Below are 18991 nucleotides of genomic sequence, written 5' to 3'. Positions count from 1 at the left end.
ATAGATGGCAGCCCACCAGGCTCCCCCCGTCCCTGAGATTCTCCAGGCAAGGATACTGGAGTGGGTTGCCATTCTCTTGTCCAATGCATGAAAGTGAAAAGTGAAAGTGAAGTTGCTCAGTGGTGTCCGACTTCACTGTTACATGAGCCTGCCACATTTGCTTTATCCATTTTCCCAGTAACTGACATTTAGATTGTTTCTGTTCTTTCTTTGATTTACTGACCCCGTGGCAGTGAACGGTTTCTATTTTTAAAGTTTTTATTTATTCACTTATTATCGGCCGTGCTGGGTCTTTGTTGCTTTGCGCAGTCTTTCTCTAGTGGTGGCAGGCGGGGGGTTGTCTTCTCTTGCGGTGTGCTAGCTCCTCGTTGCAGAGCGTGGGCTCTAAGCACGCAGGCTTCAGTCGTTGAGGCGCATGGGCTTAATTGCCCTGCAGCATGTGAAGTCTTCCTGCACCAGGGATCCAGCCCATGTCATGTGGCGTGCATTGTCAGGTGGATTCTTATCCACTGTGACACTAGTGAAGTCCCGGAGCAGTTTCTTACAGGTGTCCTTATTCTTGTCTCTCCCTGGGAGTTTTTCTCCAGGACTGTGATACACAGGTTGTTTTCTGAGGACTGGGGAATTATGTCTTGCAGATGGGGCATTCATGGCAGAATGTAAATCAACCCTCACTGTTATTTTATTTAACATTTCTTAGGCTGGTAAGACTTTCCTAGTGAAGGAAGAAGTGTTCCTTCTCTCTTAGGGGGCTGGTGGACTAGTTTGACCAGCACTGCTCTAGAGTATATTCCACTGGAGGAGGGCTGCCAGGTTGAACGGATGTGCCTGTTGAGCTGCAGTGGAGACTGCTTACCTAGAGACTTGTTGCTTGGAGACTGTATCACTGTAGCCTATCAGGCTCCTCCATCCATGGGATTCTCCAGGCAAGAGTGCTGGAGTGGGTTGCCATTTCCTTCTCCAGGGGATCTTCCCGACCCAGGAATCAAACCCGGGTCTCCCGCATTGCAGGCAGACGCTTTACCGTCTGAGCCACCAGGGAAGCCCTCTGTCAGTGTACACCGCATGAACAGTGAGCCTCAGTTCCTCCTGGTTGGTTTCCAGTCCTTACTAACAGTTGAAGATTTTTTTCTAATGTGAAGTGAAAGTCGCTCAGTCGTGTCCAACTCTTTGCAACTATACAGTCCATGGAATTCTCCAGGCCAGAACCCTGGGGTGGGTAGCCTTTCCCTTCTCCAGGGGATCTTCTCTACCCAGGGATTGAACCCAGGTCTCCCGCAAGATTCTTTACCAGCTAAGCCACAAGGGAAGCCCATTTTTCTAATGTAAAAGGTGCGAAATTGTATCTCATTATTGTGTAAGTTTGCGTATTCCTGATCGGTGTGATCGAGCATCTTTTTATGTGTTGTTAAATATATGACTCTCATCTCTGAATTGCCTGCTTATGTTCTTTGTCCATTTAAAAAGTTTGAATTAATTTGCTTTTCCTTGATTTGTAGGAGTTTTTAAAGTATGTTCTTTGCTCAAGTTCTTTTCATATAATAACATTGTAGCTATTTATAATTTATTCTTTTACTTTATGGTGTGTTTTATGATATTTTAATATCTTAACCTATTAGCCTTTTGTGCTTTGTACTTGAACTTTAGTGTTCCCTTTTCACTTTTCTCTTAAAAGCTTTAAAATCTTGCTTCTTACACTTGTGTCATTTATTTATCTGATGGAATTTTAAAATTTTTTGTTTTTAATACAGGCGAGCAAATTTTTTCCAGTTCTTCCTGACTAGTCCATTTTTTCTTCCCTTAGTTCTTATGACCTCATACTCCGTTTTCTTCCTGTTTTTGTGGGGTGCCTGTCCCTCCCTTTCTCAGACTCTCCTTCTTCCATCCTTAAATGCTCTTGTCTTGAGCAGTCCGTCTCAGGCCTTTTGTTGTTGTTTTCTCCTGCAGATGCCATTCATGTGTGCTAAGCGTGAACACCAGCCTCGCTTCTTTCTTCTCTACCCTGTACCCATGCCCACCAAGCTCTGGCACACAGTAGGGTTTCGATTCATGCTGGAATGAGTGTGTGAGTGAATGAGTGACCTAGATAGCGAGTCTGCTTCACAGGGTGAAAGTAGCAGGTTGCTGGGCCTGGGAGGAGGGGCAAATCTGGAGGAGCAGGCAGAAGGAGGTCAATTATAGGTTGTCACGTTTGGTCTTAGCTTCTTATTCATAGTAATGAGCTTTCTCTGGTGGTGTTTTCTGACCTTTGAATTTGTACATTTTCCCATTGTCACAGATACCACCTGAATCTGGCAAGTTCTTATGACCTTCTGGTGATTCTCTCAAATAGGGCTCCTTGTAGAAGGTGCAGTGTACGGGGACCCTGCCCTATAAAATACAGGTCATCACGGTGGACGGTTTCATGGGTGGCTATGTTCAGCGGCTCAGTCGTGTCTGACTCTGTGACCCCCATGGACTGCAGCATGCCAGGCTTCCCTATCCTTCACTATCTCCTGGAGTTGAATCATACTCATGTCCATCGAGTTGGTGATGGCATCCAACCAGCTCATCCTCTGTTGCCCCCTTCTCCTCATAGGTAGGCAAAGGTTTTTAAACTGAACATCAAAAGACCCCGTTCTAGTTCATACATGGCTGTAATTACCTCTGTGATCTTAGATGATGTTGAAATTCACAGTGCTTTTGAGTGTTCAACAGTCTTTTAGTCCTCTCTAAGTCGAATAGAAACCTTTCTTTGTGCGAGTTTCGAAACAAATTTTTCTTCTTGACTTGGGCAGTAGCTACATAGGTGTTTATAATAACTCATTAAATTATACTTACATCTTGCACACATTTCTAAATGTTTTATTTCACAATAAAGGAGATTTAGAAAATCCACAAAAGACAAGGTTTCTTTACATCCCTCATGAGCCAAAAAAAATTCAAGTTGGATTAAAGAAAGGAAAATTGTAAGAGCTAGAAGAAAACACAGATAAGTGTGTGTGTGTGCGTGTGTGTGTGCGTGTGCTGTGCGTGTGTGTGTGTGTGTGTCGGGGTTGCCAGGACCACCCCCAGGCTCCGTGACTTGCTGGGATTCACAGGACTATGCACTTACTTGTACTCATGGCTAATATTTATTACCATGAAAGGATAAAAAGCAGCAGTCTGGAGGAAACCAGGTGCATGCTTCTGAGAGTCCTCTCCCAGTTGAAGCACGTGGGACATGAGTAATTCTTCAGCAGTGAGTTAGGACAACTCACACAAGTTATGACAACACGTGTGAAGTGTTGTTTGCAGGGGAGGTTCATTAGAGACTCATTACTGAAGGCTTTTATTTGGTGCTCTTCACGTTGGCACCTTCTGCCTAACACATTCCAAAATTCCAGATTCTCAGGAGGAAAGCATGTGTTGAGCATACAGCATATTGTTTGCACAAACAGTTCAGACACAGCAAGTCAGTCTTCATCAGCCCTGGCAATGGTGGGAACCCTCCTGAAATCCAAGCTTTCCTGTGGCAGCCAAGGACTGGCCTTGACTGACAAAACCTCATAAGGACAGCAGTCTCAGGCCCGCTGTGTTAACTCTTTGCTGTAGAATATCGTGTTCTCATAATCTTTGAATTAAAAAGGTATTTCTAAGCATGGCTAGAAACTCAGAAGCCATGAAATGAAAGAATGGTACATTGATATTTGAAAAACTTACATACAATAAGAAAAAAGTCACTAGGCATACTGGGAACAAAGCATTTTAATTTAAGGGGGAACAGGTGAAAATTTTTTCAATATTATATAGAAGCTTTTAGAACTTAGCAGGTCAAAAGAATAAGGTAATTCACTGAAGAAGAGATTTCAAATGACCAATAAATATTTAAAAAGATACTTTACCTCAGTAATAAAATATATATGAAACAATAGTGTGGTTCTTTCTCATCTATCATATTCAGCTAAGATGGATTACTTACGATCTTGGTAAGATTGATTAGATTACTCAGTGTAGGCGGAAATACAGGGAAATTGGTATTTACAAGTACTGCTAGTGGTACAAAGGATCATAACCTTTTGAAGGGCATTTGTCAAAAATCTCTTAAACTTGACACTCCTACACTTTACCTCAGTAGTTCCATTTCTAGGGTTTTAGCTTACAGAAACCCACCCAAGTGCACGGATACACAGGGATAAAGATGTTCTTTGGAGCATTGTTTGTGGTACTGTAAATCTGGTAATGGGCTTCCCTGGTGGCTCAAAGGTTAAAGCATCTGCCTGGAATACAGGAGACCTGGGTTCGATCTCTGGGTCGGGAAGATCCCCTGGAGAAGGAAATGGCAACCCACTCCAGTACTCTTGCCTGGAGAATCCCATGGAGGGAGGAGCCTGGTAGGCTACAGTCCATGGGGTCGCAAAGAGTCGGACACGACTGAGCGACTTCACTCAAATCTGGTAATAGCACATAGTTGAATAAATCATTCTTCTAAAGTTGCTATTATCAATTTGATCTTTATTTAGTGTTGAGTGACTGAACTGGACTGATGGAAGGATACTTAAAATTTTATACATATCTCAAGTTTTTTGTCTTTTTTTTTAGTGTAACTCTTTTGATATTAAAACCTGACCTGAATGGATGTGAGTGAGGTTCTTTATCCACATAGTAAGACAGATCCATATGTCTTACTGCAGAAATCTGAATGTATCTAATTATAGGAACTGCCCTAGAACACACAGTGTGGTTAGGGTTATATGAAATACAAAGCATATACACTTTATTTTAATTAAAAAAATCTGAAAAGTCCTGAGACATGCATTACTCCATGTATTTGTGTTAATTAAAAGGGAAAAAAAAAGGCAAATTGTAAAATGGTATATGTTATATTCCAGTTTTTACGTTAAAATAATGTTAGTGTATGAACAGGAAAAAGTAATAGTTCAGAATATATTCCCCACATTGAACGGTGATGATCTGAGGGTATGGTGATGTCTTTAATTTACCCATAAGTGAAATTAAGTCAGTATGGGTTTGACTAAGAGGAATAACATCACCGTTGATGGAACTTGCTCTTGACTCTAGAATAATGTCTGTCATACCTCAGATGCTTTGGTGATGACCTGGAGGATCTCAGTTCCTACAACTGAACACTAAGTCTTTGCGAAGGGTGAACTTGAACGTTAGATTCCTCTTGAATTTTCAGAGCCTGTGGTTATGCTTCTTGTTTCTGAATAGGCACGTCCGGGGTTAGAGGCCTGATGCCGACTGCCACTTTCACGGGGCTCAGTGTCCAGGGTTGAGGGGAAAGGCACAGGTTTTCCTCCTCTTGTGCCTCTGACAACAGGATTCAGCCACCATCCTATTGCCAAATGTTTCCCCCTATTTTCTTGACTTTGTAGGCTGAAAAGGTCAGTGGTTGATTATACCTGCATGTTTATTTACATTTCTTTTCATAAAGTTGAACAGGACTGATGATGGCTTGTTGGGAAAGTGCTGCTGTTACTCAGATGAGGCATCAGTGTGACGCTGACCTCCCCAAAGGGTGCAGAGGCATCGCCTGTTCCCTAAGGGCGCTCGGCTTCTCCGACAAGGACCCCCATGTGATGTCTGAGGCCCTTTCTTTCCGTTCCCACATTCCCATCGTCCGCAATTTTACCATGTTGGGATGTTATCTTTTCCTTTCTAGTGAGGGAGAAAGTGTTTGGTGCTCTGCTGGGCATACAGAAGCAGCACCCAGATGATTGTATGAAAAATGAAAGGGACCAGATGTCACTTGATTTTTTTTTTTTTTTAAGCCTTTGGCACAGGTTCTGCAGATGAGTTTCTTATGAAGAATCTAGCCCTGCCTTCTTCCACCGGACAATTCTAAGTTTCTGTAGCTAAAATCTGTAGTTTCCCCTACCTGAGATCTGTGAGACGCTGAGGCAGGGCAGAGACACCTTATCTCTAGCTTCCACAGATACACTGGATGAATCCATTGTTCTTAAAAGCTGCTTTTACAGCAGTGTTTCAACTACTAGCAAATCGAAGGGTTTGGTCTGCTAATCTCAGAGGCAGCATGCGCACCTCCCCTCCATTCCTTCCTTTACTATTTTAGAAGCTGAACTTGAGACTTTATTTGGATTTCACCAGTTTTTCCACTGATGTCCTCCTGCTGTTCTGGGATCCAGCACAGGTTGCCACACTGCGTTTAGCTGTCACGTCTCCCCAGACTCCTCTGGTCTGTGATAGTTTCTTAGTCTTTCTCTTCCACGATCTTGAAAATCTTGGTCAGTACTGGCCATGTATCCTGTAGGCTGTATTTTGACTTGGTGGTATTGGTTTGTTTGTGTTACCCCATGTCTAGATGGAGGTCATGAGTTTTCAGAAGGAATACCCCAGAGGTGAAATGCCCGTCTTGTCACATTTGGGAGCCTGATACCCAACCATGGCATCACCTGGTTAAAGTAGTGTTTATCCAGGTTGTAGTTGTACCACTGTGAAGTTAACGTCTTCCTCATTCTCTCTTCTATTCTTTGGAAGCAAGTTGCTAAATCTAGTCTACCCTACAGGGGTGATGGGTAGAGGCAGGAATTAAGGTCTATCTCCTGTAGGGGGAAGTATCTACACATAAATTCATTGAAATTCTGTAAGAAAGACTTGTCTCTTTTCCTCCATGCATTTAATCATTCAGTCATTTATTTATATCACTGGGTCATGTAGATTTCTTTTATACTTTGGGTTAGAATCCAATACTGTGTTATTAGTTCCCCAATTTGGTCCAGCCTTGACTGTGATGGAGCTCTTTCAGGGTGGTTCCTGCATCCTTTTGACTCATTCCAGGCCCCCTTTCCTGTCTGGCCCCCTTTCTTTTCTGCAGGACGCTTCATGTCCACCTGGTTTTTTCCTCACCCTGACCCTAGAGTCGGGCTGCTTTGCCTGGAGAATGTTTTTAAAAACTAAGATCTGGGCACTGGGTGTGCTTGTTGCTACTCGATTGTGCCAGGTTGTTGTTGCCTCTAGGCTCCCCATAGAGATACATATCTACATACCTATATTTATGTATCTATATCTTTATGTGTGTGTGCGTGCATATATATATAAATCTTTCTCTGAAAATTATTATGGAAATTTCAAGTATACACTAAAGCACAAATTCTCAGTATCTATCCCATAGCTTATACAGTTATCAACTAATGACTAATCTTGGTGTCATTTATATGGCTTCTCCCTATAGCTCACCCCAGCACCCCCAATTATTTATTTATTTTAAAATGAGAACCTACCTGAATGAAGCCATGGCTATTTTTATTTATTTTTACTTTTTGAAGTATATATATTTAAGGTGTTCAACATGATAATCTGATATACATGTACATAATGAAATGAATAGTTCAGTCAAGCTAATTAAAATATCTTTCTCACAGTTGCCTTTTTTTTTTGGTGAGGTGAACATCTGAAATTTACTCTTGCAGCAGATTTCCAGTACATCTTCGATTATTTGATGTAAATCTAAGTTGCTATGTTATTTCACTTGTAGATATTTCAGTCTTTATCTCTGGAAGGAAAGAATTCTTTTAAATTTTTAAATAACTTGTAAAGTTGAAGTATAGTAGATACAGTAGAAAGTATGAAAATATAGAGATTATGACTTTTTATAATATATATTTTCGTAATCACCACTCAGAATGTGAGATGTAGGACATTTTCAGCCCCTTAGAAGGCTCCCTAATCACTACTGATCATTTTTATAAGAACCTCTAAAAAAATGAACATAACTACAATACAATGATAACATCTAAAAAATGAACACTAATTAACAAAAGTCAAATATCCAGTCATTTGCCATTGGTAAATTCCGCTTTCACCTCTCCCCTCCCCTGCAGTGTATTGATTGAACAGATGTAAACTTTGAGTGTGTTAGTTATTTATCCTATAGTTTATCACAGACTGGGTTTTGCTGAAAGCATCCCTATGGTGTTAAGATGTTCCTCAGTGGCTTTCTTGGTGGAAATTTATCTTTCACAGTCTGGTTGGCTAATTCTAGTAGTAGTGGGCAGTGATTCTGTCTTTGCAGAAATTTCATCAGTAAGATGGTTTCACCAAAGATCTATTATCCCTGGTATCTGATTAAAGCTCTCCTCCCTGACTCTCTTATCTAGAAAATTTCTTAAAAACTTTTGTATCTTTTCTGATATCCACATCCTTTAGAAACACTGAATAGTCTTGTAAGTAGGAGAGAAATTTTGCCTTGTTTCCTTCCCTTCTAGAGGTTAAATGACCAGGACAGTTCTAAGACAGTATAATTAGCTAGTAAAGCTTTTCATGTTGTTTCACAGCGTGGCCAAAATCAGGGCCAGCTATGGTTAAAGTTCTGACTGCAGGATCTGCATATAGGAAAAAGGATTAAGTAAGAAAAGTGGTTAGCCTAGGTCCTGTTTGATTTGCTAAATTCTCCTTTTTTCTTTTTATGTTATAGATCAGCTTGAACGAGTCTTTTTACGACTTGGACATGCTGAAACAGATGAGCAGTTACAGAATATCATATCTAAATTCCTTCCTCCTGTTTTGCTCAAGCTGTCCAGCACCCAAGAAGGCGTGCGCAAAAAGGTAAGCATGCTGGGATTATTGCAGGTGAATTAAATGGGGAATACATGGATGTATTTTATGAAGTGAGTTTTCTGTTCCCATTATTGAAATCCAGCTTCATGAACCCAGTTAAGGCCTTTCACAAATGGACAGTGAGTCCATAACCTCCTTCCATGATTTCAGAGTACCTTTTGAATGCTTAGCACAGCTACTTTTAGTTCCAGCTGTAAACTTGGCATCAGTACTAGATGATAATAGTTGAGATAATTGTTCTGGAATGTATGGAGGCCTGATCTAAAATCCATGCTCCTGAGTCCAGTATGAAAAGTGGTGGTTGGTTGTTCAGTTGCTAAGTTGTGTCCCACTCTGTGACCACATGAACTGCAACACGCTAGCCTCCTCTGTCCTTCACTATCTGCTGGAGTTTGTTCAAATTCATGTCCATTGAGTTGGTGATGCTCTCTAACCATCTTATCCTCTGCTTTCCCCACTTCTCCTTTTGCCTTCAATCTTTCCCAGCATCAGGGTCTTTTCCAGTGAGTCAGCTCTTTGCATCAGGGGTGCAAAAATCTTCTTTAATCATTGGTTATGAATATGAGCTTAATTTAAAGGGATTACCAAGGCACCAGGGATTCCCTGGAGAAGGGCATGGCCACCCACTCCAGTATTCTTGCCTGGAGAATCCCATGGACAGAGGATTCTGGTGGGCTACAGTCCATGGGGTCACAAAGAGTCAGACATAACTGAGCAGCTAAGCATGACAATGAATATGAATTTAATTTCAGGTAAGCAAAAGAGATGTTTTTAAAAGCGAGGCAGTCTTGCATAGCTCCTGTTTTAGGATTTTTATAAAGAACTATACTAGAAGTTGCATAACCGTGACATCAAGATGTTCTTTTTTAACCTAATGTTCTACAGGGAACATTTGGACTCTTCAGTTTAAAATAGTTCATTAGTCTTCCAGTGTATTTATACTAGACTTTCGGGTTTTTGAGCTATCATCAGATTTCATCCCTTGGGCCACTCTAATTGATTGGCGATGATCTTCCTGGAGGTCTGCCCTGAGAGGGATTTTGAGTTCAGTGAAGAAAGAGTATCTTTCAGAATGTCTGTTATGTTTACAGGAAGGAATAGGACCTTCTTGTCACATATTAATATCTGACATGCCTGTTGCTAATAACTGCTTTGCTGAGATAGATATGTGTTTATGTCATTTTCCTATTTAAAACTCTCCTATGGCCTTTTTTTACCCTCAGAATAGCAAGGTATAAAAGGCCTTCATGCGTTGGTTTCTGTTTCTTTATTTAGTCTCATCATTCATTTGGCAAATATTTGCTGAGTACCTTTTGTACGCCAGGTGTTAGGAATACCTTGGTGAAGGAAAGAATCGTCTAGTTAGGGAGACCATTATTAAACCATCAGGCAGACAGTATAGAGTTAAAATTGCAGTCAGTGCTAAGATGGAAAAGGATCCTATGAAAGAATATATTTGGGGACTTGATTTAAGTTAAATGTAGGGTGTAAGGAAGGCCTCTGTGATGTGTAGGAAATAGCCAGGCGGAGAAATGGGAGACCAGTAAGGGCAGAGAAGGCCCCATGCAGAGATTTTGAGCTGGCACTGAATATAAGGCCGGCGGGGAGCTGAAGAGGGCCACGGAGCTGCACCCAGCGCATCAGAAGGGGTGGGAGGTCGGGCGTGGGGAGTCCAGTGGCAGCTCGCCAAGGGTGTTGGTGATAGTGACTCCAGCACTCTGGCTGTGGCGTGGAGAGAGACTTGCAGTGGCGACCAGGAGAGGAAATAGGAGGAAGTTTCTGCATTAGTTGAGGTTTCTCAGCTGAGTATTTTCAGTAAGGTTTTTTTTTATTTTAAACTTATTTACTTAGGATTTTTACGTTTCCTTGTGTTTTTATCTTTTATAGAAAATCATTTATCTCTAACCATCTATATGTTCCATTGTTTATTATTCACCTCTATCAAACTATTTCTCTTAATATTCTGTTAACCATTCAAGTGGAGAAATTCCCATTCTTGTTTCTACTTTTCTTGTTATTACCAAACCTTTGCTTTTTTTTTTTTTTTTTTTTTTTTTTTTTATTTGTTTATTTGTTGTTCGAGTCTTAGTTGCAGCACAGATCTTCTTTTGTGCACACTCTAGTTTGACATGATTTAGTTGTTCCACATGTGATCTTAGTTCCCCAGGATCGAACTGTGAGCTCTGCATTGAAGCAGATTCTTACCTGGACACGAGAATCCCTTTTTTTTTTTTTTTTTTTAAGGCGAGAGAACACCTTTTAAAAAAAATTTTGCAGTCTTTAAAAAATGCACTTGTTTATTTATTTGACTGCATCAGATCCTCGTTGGCACCGTGCAGGATCTGTCTTTGTGGCGCGCAGGCTCAGTAGCGCTTGCGGCAGGCTGTCTCTAGTTGTGGTATCCGAGCTTAGTTGCTCTGTGGGATGCAGGATCTTCGTTCCCCAACCAGGAATTGAACCCTTGTCCTCTGCATTGTAAGGCAGATTTTTAACCAAGGACTACCAGGAAAGTCTCAAAAAACAGCTTTTAGATTTTTTTAAAAGAGTATTTTTCTTCTGTTTGTATTCAAATACTCCTTTTTTTGTTTTCCTTTAGTATATTTTTCTCACATAAGATTTCAGTTTATATAGTAATGATAAAGGTTATTATGTGCCAGGAAAAGTGCTAATAACTTAAATCCTCACAAGATTACGTGAGGTATAAATATGATTTTCATTTTATAGACTAAATTGAGACTTGGAATGATTGTCATTTGTTTAAGGTCAGATTAAAGAAAAAAAGAAACAGAACCAAAAACGGGTTCAGCTGAGGATTTCTTTTTGATTACAATTTTGGTTATACTCCTTGGGCTTCCCTGGTAGCTAAGCTGGTAAAGAATTTGCCTGCAATGCAGGAGACCCTGGTTCGATTCCTGGGTTGAGAAGATCCCCTTGGAGATGGGAATAGGCTACCCACTCCAGTTTTCTTGGGCTTCCCTGGTGGCTCAGGTGGTAAAGAATCCATCTGCCTGCTTTGCGAGAGACCTGGGTTCAGTCCCTGGGTTGGGAGGATCCCCTGGAGAAGGGGAAGACTGCCTGCTCCAGTATTCTGGCCTGGAGAATGTCATGGCCAGAGTAGCCTGGCAGGCTGTAGCATGGGTCGCAAAGGGTCAGATACAACTGAGCAACTTTCACTTTCACTTATACTCCATTGTTATACTGATGAGCAGTATTAGGTTATTTTAATTTTGACTTAATAATTAGTTTATAAGAATATTGTTTTCAGTTTCAAAATTGTGTAAAATTTGCATGGTTTTATTGCATTCTGATTGGAAACCACAGTGAGCAAACAAACGCTCTAATCTTTTAAAGTATATAATTTCTGATGTTCATGAAAGCTATTCATAAGATTAAAAAAAACAGTTCCTTTGTGTGGAATATGGGAGCTCAGTGTGTGGAGAGGCCACTCAGCACTGCGCCCTCATTTCTCGAGAAGCCTGTCCTCTAGTCCTGTTGTGAACTGATGGTGAATTACGGTCTCCTGCTACTGTTGTGAGCATAGTCATTTCACCTGGATGCCTTTTGGTGCACAAATTGAAGATCTTGTCTTTCTTAGTAATTTACAATATGTTACATACTTTTCTCATCTTTTAAATCCCATTTAAGATTTTTTTTTTAACCCCAATACCTCTCCTTTGAGATGAGTATTGTAACCAGTGTTTTCCTTCCAGGTAGGTTTGATCGGTGAATCTTTGGCTCAGCTAACCAGTTTAACTTTATTGACTTTGGCTGCGTCTCTTCATCTATATAATTGACATGTCACTTTCTTTCTTTTTTTTTTGAGGTTTGGATGGAGGGCATTTTACATCGGTTGCTCTGGTTGTTAACCTCGCTCATCGCTTGATCCGTTCTCAGTCTCCATCTCTCCCTCTTCTCCTTCCTTACCTTCTCATCCTGCCACACATTTTCTGTGTAGGCCTTTGGTCACCTGTATTCTGTTTTAATATAATGATTAATCAAGCCAGTCTATCCGCATTCTTAACCTTTCAGTCATTAATTTGTATCCGAGTAAACAAAATGTTTTACTCAGTTACCAGCAAACACATCATTTTATCTTGATGAGATTTCTCCCCACTCCTTCTCCCCTTCTGTTTCTTCCTTCTTTAGAAAGCACTGAGGATCTGGTGAGCTGTTTGTGGTTGGATCCTGTGTGAAACTTTGAATCACTTAACTGTTGTTAGAATTCTAAGCAATATCCGCCTTTTTTCTTCATTTTACTTGTTACGTTTGTTCTCTTACTGCCTCCCCACTCCTCACTGTGTGTTCTCCAAGATATTTGTTAATAAAAATGTGTATGTTAAAGATCTTTTCCAAAGAAGGCATAGCTGCTTCTTTGTTTTTCAAGCTGTAGAATTCAGAAAAAAATATTTCATTTTTATATTTCATTGTGTAGCATGTCAGGTTTTTAAAAACTTGCTAATTTGAAAAAGGACCTTTGGAGCCTTTTCCCTAGAAGTTTGCCTTTGATTTTCTTCTCATATTCCAAATAATGCTGACTTTGATCTGTTGGTGAATTTTTCTAACCTTTTTACAAAAAGCTTGAAGGAAATATGTGAACATGTATTTACTTTGAGTGATGAATAGTACAGGTGAGTTTTTGAAAACAACTTTGAATCCTGTGGAATATTATGCAGCTATTAACAAAGAATGAGTTGGGTCTAAATTAAGAAGCTTATATATTTTTAACTGGAAACAAAGTGGACTCTATGCTGATGTTAATGATATATAGCTCATTTTTGTAAAAAGTAAAGATATAAAATCTAAAGATGTAAATATGTTTGTAGAAGTTTATGTGACTGCAGAGAAGATGTGAGGAAGAACACTAGATGGTTAACACTGGTGTCTTTGAGTGGCTGTGAATGGGCTAGGGAAAAGGGATGATTACTTTTTTTTCGATTTATTGTAATAAATGGGTTTTTCTATTATAATTTTGAAAAGCAGCAAAATAGAATAAAGTATTAAAGATATAATTATTATGAACTTTGTTTTATATTAGAAAACATCGATTTTATTTGCTTTTTTTGCATATCGTTTCTGTTGATAAAGAGGTTTTGCTGGCAAGTAAGTGTGAAAACTTCCGGCCTAAGGGAAAAAAGATTTAAGAGCTGAGATACCTGTTTACATTCTAAGCAGTGTGCTAGACTCTGACATATCTTTTCATTTAATCCTCACAATGGCCTGTGAAGTGTTGTCATTTGATTTCTGCAAATGAGGACAAGTGGTTCTGAAAATGATATAATGCAAAGCATTAAATGCCTATGTGATCATTGTCTCTCAATTCATTACAGCTTGCTTAACAGCTCTGCCGGGTATAGATGCTCATGTTTTTCCCATTTTATTGAGGAAAAAGCGGAGGCTCAGGGAAGCTAAATAATTAGCTTTGTGGCACATGGGATTTTATACCTGAGAGATAATCCTAAACTAAGTAATTTCTGCCAGGCTTTGCCTCCACTTGATGGCAGACATGTTCATTGTTTCTCTTGCGTATGAAAGTGAATTCGGTACATGAAGGGTCAGTGAATGAAAGTTGGGGATGAGAGAATGACTGAGAGCAGTAACGTAATTTGCCTGCATGTTGTTTTGACTCCGGGCTTCCCTAGTGGCTCAGCTGGTAAAGAATCCGCCTTCAGTGCGAGAGACCTGGGTTTGATGCCTGGGTTGGGAAGATCCCCTGGAGACGGAAAAGGCTCCCCACTCCAGTATTCTGACCTGCAGAATTCCATGCACTATGTAGTCCATGGGCTTGCAAACAGTCAGAGACAATGAGCGGCTTTCACTTTATTTTGACTCCAGGTGGTGGAGACTTGATGTATGTTTCCCTTTTATTTGTTTTGAAGTATTAGATACTTGGTCAGATTTTTAATTATTTTGAAATATGGCTATTTGGTCAGACTTTCATGATTTGTACAGTCCTGTGCTTATACTAATACCTTTTGCAAATAGAATCAATATAATAATTGGACTTTTGATTATTATGTAATTGTTAATAAAGGATATAGATATTTGTCACAAATCTGGAATTTAGTTATAAACATTAGACCTTTTTTTTAATCATAAAAATAAGACTCCTATAAAAGCAGGGTAGTTTTTAGTAAAAGCTTATGTATAAATAGTTTCAGCATGTAAAGTTTTATCATCAGTGAAACTAGGAGTTAGTTCCTGACCAGGGATTGGATTTGGGCCATCTCAGTGAAAGCTCCTAGTCTCTTAATCACTGGACCAGCAGGGAATTCACAGGAGAAATAAGTTTTAGATTTCTACTACCACATCATTAGAGTACATTTCCTGTTTTAAGGAAAGTGAGATATGTTATATAGAATTCTAGTTTATGTAAAATTAAAATTAGAACTGACCACTGCTGGTGGGAGTGTCAATTAGTATAACCACTTTAGAAAACTGCTTGGAAATAGTCTTAAGGTTTATCATACATATACTTCATGACCAAGCATTTCCAGTCCTGGGTTTATATACAATAAAAATGTATATACGTGTGCACCCAAAAGACATAACTAAGAATGTTCATAGTAATTATTCCTAATGGTCCAGACCTGGAAATAATCTAATATATATCATGATGGAGGAGAATGGATACATTCTGGTTTTCTTCCTAGTAGAGCAGTGAAAGTGAACCATTACTGTGCGCAACAACATGGATGAATAGATATAATACAGAATGAAAAACACATGAGTTCATCCTATTTTGTTTATATAAATTTAAATCTGGTATTAGAAGTCAGGAGGAAGCATTAGTGAGTTGAGTGCAGGAACTTTGTACTTCTGGTGTTACAAAAATGTGTTTCCTTTGTGAAAATTTATTAAGCCATACACATTCTTAACTTTGCTCTTCAGCTATGTGTTATACTTCCATTAAAAAGTCGGCTAATGAACAAATGAATTTAAATGAATGAGTAATAAGAAGAACTGATAGAGACAAAATATTATACACCCATGGCTAATAATTTTGGAGGTTTACTGACAGAGGTTAACTGTTGTTGATTTTAGCTGGGGGAAGGACTGGTTCAGTGGATTTCCTGATTTTTACGAGTTTATAAAGGGTTCCAGGCAGTAGATAATCTACTACTATAATCTAGTAGTAGAATTTGGAAAGTAAATCAATATTTAAGGTGATAATATTGCTAGAAGAAAATTAATTGACTTAGAATTTTAAAACTGTGATAAACAAGAGTATGTAATTCTGGGCACTGTTGTTTATCTCGGGTCCTTATAGGAATCAGCCCAGCTTAGATCGTCGGAAGAGGGCTGTTTCCTTTGGCCTGTCTCCTCCTAATTTTTTTCCCTGTCATCCAGCTGAATCATAAATCTGGATGGGCAGGAGGTTGGGTGAGGTAAGCCTGGTAATGTAGAATTCTCAGTCTTTGCAAAGTACCAGGGTTCTGAGAGTGTCTCACAGTGACAGACCCTTTAGATACATTGAGCTCAACTGTCAGTGTGTCTGATAAGGTTAAAAATATGGATCCTGGAATCAGATCTTGACTATGCCACTTGCTGTCTCAGTCAGCTTGAGCAAGTTACTTCCTTTCCTGAGCCTCTGCTTCTTCCTGGGTCAAATGGGAGTGAAAACAGTGCCTCTCCCGGTTGTTTTGAGAATCAGATGAGACAGGAATGCAAAGTGCTGTTCTGCATGGAAACTGCTTGATAAATGTCAGCTATTTTATGATTATTATTACCACTTGTTTAATGAATATTATTAGATTTGTTATTCTTAAAATGCACTTATTTCATGATTGCTGTAAATAACTGAACTTTTGCTGTGAACATCCCTATAAGCTCTCCTTAATACTTGCTTTGAAGCTAGAGCTCAAATTTCAGAAATGATGGAGAATAGTGTAAGCCGTGCCCTCTGGAATAGTCTCACTTTAAATTCTTGAGTCTTTAGTTAAGGCTTTCTAAAAATCTTATATCTCAGTGCTCCTTTATTAGTTAGATAAAGTGGTGTTATCCCACTTTATGGTTAAGACTGGGGTCGTTTGACATGAGCCTGTGTGGCTTCCTTTCTTCCTGTGAGAATCGTTGCTTGTTGACCTCGGTTTCTGCCGTCTCTTCCCACTTAACGGAGAGGAAGCTTGGTGTTACTTACTTTAAACTGTTGAATAGAATCAGAGGATCTTCAGAATAAAGCAAAAACTTCTCAGCATTTTACCCAAATCCTTTTTATAATCTAAGCCGCACTTTTATCTCTTACGAGCCAGACACGACTGAGCGACTGAACTGAACTGAACTGATTCTGTGTTTCAGTCAGATACAGTGCACCGTGTTTGTTTAGACCTCTTACACCTACTTATAACTGATCTTCTGCTTGGAGTTTCATCTGCTCTTTAGGACTTCGTTTCCTGTCACTTTCTCCTTGATCTTGGCAGACAAGTTTTCTTCTTGAAACTCACGGTACCTTGAATGCTTCTCTTTCTGTAGTACTCTTAGTTAGTAGGGGCTGCTAGAACAGTGTACCGCAGACTATCTGGCGTAAACAGCATTTGTTTCTGACAGTTTTGGAGGCTGGAAGTCCATGAAGAGAGTGCCGGCATGGTCAGGTTCTTCATCAGGAACTTTTCATGGTTTACACAGGGCTGTCTTCTTGCTTTATCCTCAGAGGACAGAGAAAGGAAGAACTGATATCTCCATCCCCTTATAAGGGCGTGCATCCCTCGCATGTGAACTCTACCCTAGTGGCCTCATCCAAACCTCATTACCTCCAGATCACAGCGGGGATTGGGGCTTTGCGATGCGCATTTTGGGAGACGCAGGTATTCAGTCTGTAGCATGGTGTGTTGCAGTCATTTGCTCACCACCTTCTGGGGGACTGTGCCTCAGTACAGGCCTCTGTGGAATCTCACCTTTAATTAACATAGAGGGCATTGTGAATTACATTGCCTAGTAAAATTCTGGTGTATGGATTCTTGGGGATAGCATTTGGAACAAGATTCCAATACTCTATACTCCCTTTCTGGGATGCCAAATTTACATCCTGTACCAGAAAAAGGTAAAATAGGTAATACTTGAGAAATGAATTTGTTTTTAGAATGTGATCAAGAATTTCAGTTTACGCCTTCCTCTGTTTCAGGTGATGGAACTGTTGGTCCACCTGAACAAGCGCATAAAAAGCCGCCCCAAGATACAGCTCCCAGTAGAGACGCTACTGGTCCAGTACCAGGACCCTGCTGCGGTCTCCTTTGTCACAGTGAGTGTTGTCTTGGACTATTTTCTGACTCACAGTACGTTTTCTTCCATAACGTTTAGTAGATGTTATCAGTATATTGGCCAGCCTAGAATTTCATCTTAGACTATTTCTTAATAAAACATGAGATGTTTTTCTTCAAACGGACACACTGTTTTTCCATTGAGTACTGACCTGGAGGAAACGGTAGGAACGGGTTAATGTGTGGCCGTTTTACACAGGGCGAATGTTGGTGTAGTGATGTGTCAGGTATGTTGATATATAAAAGAATGATTGATTCTTAGTAAAAGATTATGAAACATTGGTATAAATAGAAAGAGAAGGGTTATGTAGCATAGAATAAGTAAAGGATGATAGAAGAAGGAAAAAAGGTAGAAAGACAGGAAGAGATAGGAAGGCTGAACTAAAAATAATATATTTGATATATATATTATATATTTAGAAAGATATTCTTTTTAAAAGTGGAGTAAACTGGGGCTGGTAAGAAATATTCCTATTAAATGTTCTCTTCATGAAAATGAAGTGTAAAAAAAATTGATGCTATGTAATGGCAGATGATATTCTTTTCCTGGTCCTTGCGGTTGTAGCTTTGGGGCAGAATTCTACTGGGTCTCATCTAACATCTGGATTCCAAACCTTTAGAGCCACCTACTGGCCCAGATCATCTTGTCTGTTCCTGCTGTGGGCATACAGCTCCATTATACATGTGTCTTCCTCTAAGCAAATAGGAACAGTGTGTGCCAGTACAACTGCCAAATAGGATGTCTTTAAAGGAATAATTTTACGAAGGCTGTTCTAAAGTCCTTCAGAAAAGCAAATTTCTATCTTATGTGTAAATCTGGATATGCATTTATGGGTTTGCTTAAAATGAGGCATTCACATGGTGACAGCATGCAGCTTCCCCTTGCTTCATCATCCATCGGTCAGATGTTGGAGTGAGGAACCACAGTGCCACAGTGTACTGAGGTTATTTTAGTAATTGACCAGCTTGGAAATGACAGCCTGGAACTTAACATGGGCCTCTCAGCTTGAAAGGATTAATGTAACAAACTGGGAGATCTGATTCTGGTGTGTAGTATGTCAGTTTAGGTAGGTCAAAGGATTACTTTTTTCTTTTCAGTGAAAAGTAACTGCACATGTGAGTACCTAATTCCCCGCCCAGGTTTATTGAAACATAGAATTGACAAATAGAATTGTATA

General features: G+C 39.7%; 1 protein-coding gene across 5 annotated transcripts in view; it reads left to right on the top strand.

Annotated features, from left to right (window-relative positions):
- Positions 1-18991, top strand: part of KIAA0368 (KIAA0368 ortholog) — a 111811-nt gene that overhangs the window by 16744 nt on the left and 76076 nt on the right. For 4 of the 5 annotated variants that reach the window (XM_018052589.1, XM_018052590.1, XM_018052592.1 and 1 more), the window contains 2 exons: positions 8417-8547; positions 17678-17794. In XM_018052589.1, coding sequence (XP_017908078.1) covers positions 8417-8547; positions 17678-17794 — 248 coding nt within the window. Of the gene's footprint in view, positions 1-8416; positions 8548-17677; positions 17795-18991 lie in introns of those variants that run through there. The other variant, XM_018052593.1, reaches the window with a different exon arrangement.

Source organism: Capra hircus, chromosome 8 (assembly GCF_001704415.2).
Source record: "Capra hircus breed San Clemente chromosome 8, ASM170441v1, whole genome shotgun sequence".
NCBI classification, from domain to species: Eukaryota; Metazoa; Chordata; class Mammalia; order Artiodactyla; family Bovidae; genus Capra; species Capra hircus.
Note: the sequence above shows the minus strand (reverse complement) of the source record. Positions and strands in the feature narration are given on the sequence as shown.